We start from the raw sequence: 7,500 nt of genomic DNA, 5'->3' as shown, positions 1-7,500 counted from the left end.
GCCTGCCAGACCACTTTAGACAGCTGTGTCGGGCAGACAGCTGGCAGGAAAAACAACACCACAGCGGGCACATCACCGGGAAACGCTCCCGCCGCTACCGCCACCACCTCCGCCGCGTCCGCCACGTCCACCTCTGGGCACCGTACCCAATAAAACTGTCAGACCGGCAGGGCGACTGAAGCAGAAGAGAAATCCAGACAGCGAGTTGGAGTTTGATTTGATTTGGAGTCTGTCTATCTCCAGAGTGCTTTGAACTGGAACTCTGACTTTCAGTGGCCGGGGCCTTTCAAGGTCACGAGACAGACAAGAGCTGCTCTTAATAATCTCATTCTCCTCGGTTTTGTTTCAAAGGGAGACGAAAGGGAGGTTTGTGATGTGTTGTGCCCTAACACAGCACAGTCACACACCGATGACAGATACAGTATGTGATGTGTCGTGCCCTAACACACTATAGTCACACACTAAAGATAGATATGTGACTTGTCGTGCCCTAACACACTATAGTCACACACTAAAGACAGATATGTGACTTGTCGTCCCCTAACACACTACAGACACACACTGATGACAGATATGTGACTTGTCGTGCCCTAACACACCACAGTCACACACTGGAGACGAAGCGTTTGTGACGTGTCGTGTCCTAACACACTGTCCAGCCACTGCACACTCAACACCAGAAATTCTAGAGTGCTACACTATCTTACTCCGCACTAACACAGACTGTTCTGCTGCTGGCAAGCACCAGCAATATCTGCCATAACACCGAGCCATTATACTACTGTATATTTAACACAACTTCTACACAACTACCTGAGATAGTATTACGTTGACAACACATACGGCATGTGCTTCCCAAAAGTAATGAATTGGTAAATAACAGTAAATATTAAATGGCAAGAACTGTGTTTTTGTGTTTTATAATAAATGCACCTCATAGTCAGTTTGTTGTTCTGCGGTATACTAGAGGCATTCAGGCTGAGGGCACAGCAGGGACACAGCATGAATAGATTAGGAGACGGACTAGCAGGCCTCTTTGCAACCCTCACGCCATAGTGTCTTTGCTCTGGGTGCGATTTCTACTGATTGGGCACTGTGCACCTAAGGCATTAGATGTTTAAATATCTACACCCCATAGTGTCAGTTAGACAAATATCTTTCCTCTCAGTGTGTGTGTGTGTGTGTGTGTGTGTGTGTGTGTGTGTGTGTGTGTCAGAAATGGGCTCTGCTGGACGGAAGGAGTTACACCACACAACAGGACGCTTATCAAAATAAAGAGCTAGAGAAGCTGAGAGGGATTGAGAGAGAGAGAGAGAGAGAGAGAGAGAGACGCTCAGAGCTGATGAAACTAGAGTGGACTGAAGAATCCCAACATCATGTTTCCTACTCCCTGTCTTAAAGTCAAGTCCTTAACACCAGAGAGCAGTTTAGAATTTCTTGAGGATGTTAACTACTATATTAGATATGAGTTCATGGACATGACACTAGCTTCTCGATTACAAGAGTTCAGAGGGTTTAAATGTTGAAATACTGTCCAACATGTGTTGTGCAAAGATTGTACATTGCTGTAATTGTCCATAAACAGACTCTCGCAACGCAAGTGAGTCACAAATGGTCACAAACACCTGAAACATGAAATCTGATCAAATCTGATCAGATCTGGCTAGGTGTGCGTCACCAACAAACGGCTCCTGCAACCTGCACCCTCCGGATTGCCCATAATCCATCTGTCTGTAGATTTAGTCACAATGTAACATTACGGTTCTCATAGACATATAAACGCAGATGCCACATGTCCATTGCCTTGCATTGGTTTAGCAGCTATTTGGTGGGTAACTTAAAGCATCTGCCATGTTATTAAAGCTGCAGTTGGCAAGTCTGACCGATTGAGGGGACTTAGCCAAAATGTTGAATGTTTACAACTCTCAAGCCCCTCGCCCACTACCACCAAGCACCCTCTCATCGAGTTTGTGCTCGTCAGTGCGCACCAGACTGTACCAGACTGTGATTGACAGTCAGATCTCACACAGCCCTGCTCTGATTGGACCAGAAGAACCGGGAGCTGTTGCTTTTTGCAAAACAAATAACAGGCTCTAGGTGGAGGTAGAAGTGCGGGTTTTTTTTCTAAAACTGGCTGATTTATGTTGTTCTGTCGGAGCATAGTGTTGGTTTCAATGAATATGATCAAAAAAATCTTGCCAACTGCAGCTTTAAGGGACAAACTAACCTGTAAACCAATGCAAGGCAATTGGGTAATAAAAATGTCAATGGGGTGCCCTCTTAATTTGATATCTCAACCACATGGTCTCATAATACAGGACCCTAATCAACCGTATAATGTTGTTTATATTTAAATGGCTCTAATCTATGTTTAAAAAATTGTTTGATCATCACTATGCACTTGGTGGAGAATAAAAAAATATTTTTTTAGAGAATTAATATTTTACCTGATTTATTTCCACTTTTGATACAGATTTGGAATTAGGTTTCAGCCTTGACAGTTTTGATGGTTTTAAAATATGAGATGAACCAAAGTCAGCTATTTGGCTTTGCAGCTTGCCTCAGGAAGGGTTTCTGAGCATCAACATATCGGCAAAATACTTAAAGTCCTTTACCTAGGATCTTCATATCAATGTGTAAGTCTAAAAGTGACATTTCACACAAGTGACTCAATTTGTCTGATAAAAAATAAATTTTGGTCCCAATTTGTGAATTAGTGAAACACACTCAGCACACAGTAAACACACAGTGAGGTGAAGCACACACTATTCACGACGCAGTGAGCTGCCTGCTACAGCGACGCTTGGGGAGCAGTGAGGGGTTAGGTGCCTTGCTCAAGGGCACTTCAGTTGTTCCTACTAGTCAGGGTTCGAACCGGCAACCCTCCGGCTACAAGTCCGAAGCCCTAACCAGTAGGCCACAGTCTAACCCGCTAGCCAATGCAGCATCTGCATTTATACTATTACTATACTATGGAACTAGAGTGGACTGAACAATCCCAACATCATGTTTCCTACTTCCTGTCTTAAAGTCAAGCCCTTAACACCAGAGCATTACCAGAAACATGAATTATTATCAGGTCGCAAACCTATTTGTTCTTCTAAAAGAGACATGTTGATTGATAAGTACCTCCTCTCCTAGCACCAGTGGTGGACAAAGTACACAAATCATGTACTTGAGTGAAAGTAGAGATACACATGGTTAAATGTTACTCCAGTAAAAGTAGAAGTCCTCCTTTTACATTTCCACTTGAGTTTGAGGAAGGCACAGACATAGGTATACATTGAGCCTTTCTCCTTCATTCAAGGACAAAATCAACTAAGAATTTTTGTATGTAGAAAGAACTAAAAACAGCCTAATATGATATCTTATCTTAGATACTTCAAAGTAACCATTTTTTGCTTTGTTGAATGCTTTACACTTTCGGACCAAATCAAGATGTTCCCTTTTGTGTTTGATAGTGTCAGATTGTCTAACATTGTATATCATTGTATAATATCTATCTGTCATTGTTTATCATTATTTGCTCGATAGCGTCATGAGGTCAGTTATGGTAACATCAATGTTGTGAAAAGGGGTCAACAAGGTACAGTAAATAGTGGATATAACAATAACATAGCGTAGCTCGCTTAATAGAAAATACACATGTAGCCTACACAATTATTTGGACAGTCTTTTTTCCAAAAGGAACTTCAGCTGTACTTCAGCTGTCACAAAATGTAGTGGAGTAAAAAGTAAGATATTTGGCCTAGAAATGTATTGGAGTAAAAGTAAAAAGTTTAACCAAATTTAAATACCCAAGTAAAGCACAGATACATGAAAAAAAGACTTAAGTACAGTAATTGAGTAAATGTACTCAAGTAATGTCCGCCACTGCCTAGCACTACCAACAACTGGACATGCTAATTCTAGCACTTACGTAACACTTAACTATCCCTCCTCTGGGATAACTCCATTAGAACTGTCCCTTGATTCTATGCGAGTAGTACTGCTGCACTAACATGTCACACTGTCCCTTGATTGTTCCCGGTTTTTTTTTTTTTGTAAGTCGCTTTGGATAAAAGTGTCAGCTGAATGACTAAATGTAAATGACAGAACTGATATTGAACCCGACTTTAGTCTAGACAGCAGGATACTCAGGGACAGGTCTGACTTTAATCTGGCTCAGGTGTAGAGCCATCCCGACCAGATTAGGGACAGATCTGACATTAATCTGGCACACGATGAACACATCGGCACGTTTCCTGTACATAGATTAACCTTAGTCCAAGACTAAAAACGAACCTCACTGAAAATCTCCCTTGAAGTTTTTAGCCTTGGACTGGTTATCTCTTGGAGATGACCTCCTTGATCCTAATCAGTCTGGCTTCAAAAGTGGCCAGTCCACTGAAACAGCTCTGTTGTCTGTGACAGAAGCCTTAAAATCTGCCACAGCAACAGCACGGTTCTCAGTTCTCATCTTGCTTTCTCATCAGATGCTTTTGACACAGCCAACAACCACAGCCTACAATCCATACTACCAGACATGGACATTACAGGGAAAGCGCACTGTTGGTTTGAATACCTCATTCTATAAGTCGCTTTGGATAAAAGCATCTGCTAAATGAATACTGTAAATGTAAATAAATGCAAATGCAGAAGCGGATCTGAGTTTAATCTGGCACAGGTCAGACCTATCTGATCCAGATTAGGGTCAAATCAGGTCCAGAGACAGTCTCCATCTTTAAAACACTTACTATGTTTACATGGACATTAATATTCTGATATTAACCCGATTAAGACAATATTCCGAGTAAGACTGCCATGCTGCCATCTAAACAGCTTTTTCTGATTGCTTTAACCCAAATAAGGACATAGTCGGAAAAAGCCATAAATCGGACTAAGACGTGGAGTTTTCCAATCTTAGTCGCATTATTGAGGTGTGTTGTATGCATGTATACACCTAAATCACCTTATAACGTTCTATTCAAATTTTTGATGCAGAAACTGTTACAAATCAACAGTCTTTGCTAGTAATAATACCATGCTACATGTAAAAAGCAATGAATGGAATATTCTATCAATAATGCATCTAAACCCCATACTCACAATACTGTCTTATTCTGAATAAGGTCAATAGTCGGAATACTAATGTCTATGTAAATGTAGTCATTGTTGGGTGTTGGGGTGTTGGGGTGTGGGGGGACAGGGGGTTAACGGACCTGGCGCGCGGAGCTTGGTCTGGCTAGGTGATCGGGCCAGCGGCAGGCTCTGACGCAGGCGGTTCATTCGGCTGAAGCCGAGAGGCACGTCCGACTCGGACATCGTCTCCAGGCTCTCAGCCGACGCGAAGGACACGCGACCCGCCTGGTCCGCCAACGACACCGGGGATGGCTGGGAGTGGCGTGGCGTGCGAGCCTGAGAGAGAGACAGACAGAGAGAGAGAGAGAGAGAAAGGGAGAGAGGGAGAGAGAGAGGGAGAATTGAATTTCAAAAGTCCTTTATTATAGTCATCAAAAAACTACAAGCATACTGTAGAAAGGGAGAGAGGGATACAGAGAGAGGGGAAGAGGGAAAGAGGAGGGGGTGGGATGGTGAGAGGGATGGAGGTAGAGAGATGGAGACGGGATGAGGAAAGCAGGAGAGAATGACAAAGGAGAAAGTAATGGAAGGTCAGAAACAAAATGAAGGAGATGAAGACAGGGAAAGGCAGAAAAAAATAAACATTCACACTGGACAAATGATGCAGCAAGCAGCGATGGAAAAATAGCACAGTTAGAGAGAGAAAGAGAGAGAGAGAGAGAATGAGAGAGAGAATGAGAGAGAGAGAGAGGGAAAGAGAGAATGAAAGAGAGAGAGGAAGACCAGGGCTACAGTAAATGGGATGGGAGGAAATAAAGGAGCAGGTGACATAAATTGAAAGGGAGAAAGGAATGCAAAACAGAGAGAGGAGACAGAAACATGATTTATTATCAGGTTGCAAATATATGTGTTCTTCTAAGAGAGACATATTGATGTGGACTGGGAGGGAGAGCAGAATTAATACACCTTAGAAAAGAATGAGGGATAGAAGAGGTGAGGGAGAAGAGGGAGAGAGGGAGGGAGAAAAAACATGGTTAAAGGAAAACAAGACAAGCACAATAGAAGTGGGAGTACCCATCAACCTGAAAGATGCTCGCTTCCACACACACACACACACACACACACACACACACACACACACACACACACACATATATATACACACACATGCTTTTATGGTAGAAACTTTTGTCCATGTGTTGCTCTCCTAGTAGTGTGTGTGTGTGTGTGTGTGTGTGTGTGTGTGTGCGCGCGTGCAGGCAAGAGAGCAGGCTGCAGAGAGCGGCAAGCTGTTGTGGTGAAAACTTTGAGGCACCAGGGAATCATTAGAGTTTGAGGTTATTCAGCTGTTGCCTGTTTTTCCCAATTATACCACCTAAATTCAGCACAGGAGAGGAGGCCGGGGGAGAGAGAGAGAGAGAGAGAGAGAGAGAGAGAGAGAGAGAGAGAGAGAGAGAGAGAGAGAGGGGGGAAGGAGAGAGAGAGAAGGATGAGGGGGGGTTGAATTTAAGGAGAGATAAAAGAAAAGGAAAGAAAGAGAGAATATAAGAAATAGAGAATAGAAATAGAGAATATAAGAAAGAGAGAAAGAGGGAAATGGAAAGAGAATGGAATAGAGAAAGAAAGAGAGAGACAGAGAGAGAGAGAGATGGATAGAGGAAGAAAGAGAGAGACAGAGAGAGAGAGAGATGGATAGAGGAAGAAAGAGAGAGACAGAGAGAGAGAGAGATGGATAGAGGAAGAAAGAGAGAGAAAGAGAACAAGAGACACTCTGAGACTTTCCCCTAATTAGCTTCATCTCTTTATGCAGCAGATGTGCTGAGAGCAAAGACCCACCCACCCGCGCACACACACACACACACACACACACACACACACACACACACACACACACACACACACACACACACACACAGCTGATGGAGAGCCAAGACACTCTAGGGGAGAATATATATGTGTGTGTGTGTGTGTGTGTGTGTGTGTGTGTGTGTGTGTGTGTGTGTCTATATACTTGTGGGAGAGAGGTAGACAGTTTGGGGGTGGTACTGTCTAGACTGTTTTTCTACTTAATGTTCACCAACGACTGCATGGATGGATTGGTATGATCTATATTTTATACATTTTAGTCTAACAAGTTTCTTGGATTTGTGTGTGTGTGTGTGTGTGTGTGTGTGTGTGTGTGTGTGTTTGTGTCGGCTGAATGGAAAAGGTATTAGTCACAACAACCACTGCACACAAACCAATATTCACTCAATTTTGAAATTGTAGTCCATCCTTTAACTGTATGTTTCTTGAGCATAAGTGTGTGTGCGTCAGTGTTTATATGTGTGTCAGTGTTTGTGTGTGTGTGTGTCTGTGTGTGTGTGTGTGTGTGTGTGTGTGTGTGTGTGTGTGTGTGTGTGTGTGTGTGTGCATTTGCGTACAGATTTCCCACCCTCC

At 43.0% G+C, this 7,500-nt stretch overlaps 1 protein-coding gene across 1 annotated transcript in view; it reads right to left on the bottom strand.

Annotated features, from left to right (window-relative positions):
• srcin1b (SRC kinase signaling inhibitor 1b) overlaps nucleotides 1-7,500 on the bottom strand; it is a 77,874-nt gene that overhangs the window by 28,900 nt on the left and 41,474 nt on the right. Inside the window, exons 5-6 of the mRNA XM_076298719.1 lie at nucleotides 5,202-5,397; nucleotides 12-133 (exon numbers count right to left, since the gene is read on the bottom strand). Of these exons, the coding sequence (XP_076154834.1) occupies nucleotides 12-133; nucleotides 5,202-5,397 (318 nt within the window). The remainder of the gene's footprint in view (nucleotides 1-11; nucleotides 134-5,201; nucleotides 5,398-7,500) is intronic.

Source organism: Alosa pseudoharengus, unplaced genomic scaffold (assembly GCF_046254945.1).
Source record: "Alosa pseudoharengus isolate Yale_2024_CS ecotype anadromous, Long Island Sound unplaced genomic scaffold, YU_APseudo_1.1 YU_APseudo_1.1_scf_21, whole genome shotgun sequence".
Classification (NCBI taxonomy): domain Eukaryota; kingdom Metazoa; phylum Chordata; class Actinopteri; order Clupeiformes; family Clupeidae; genus Alosa; species Alosa pseudoharengus.
Note: the sequence above shows the minus strand (reverse complement) of the source record. Positions and strands in the feature narration are given on the sequence as shown.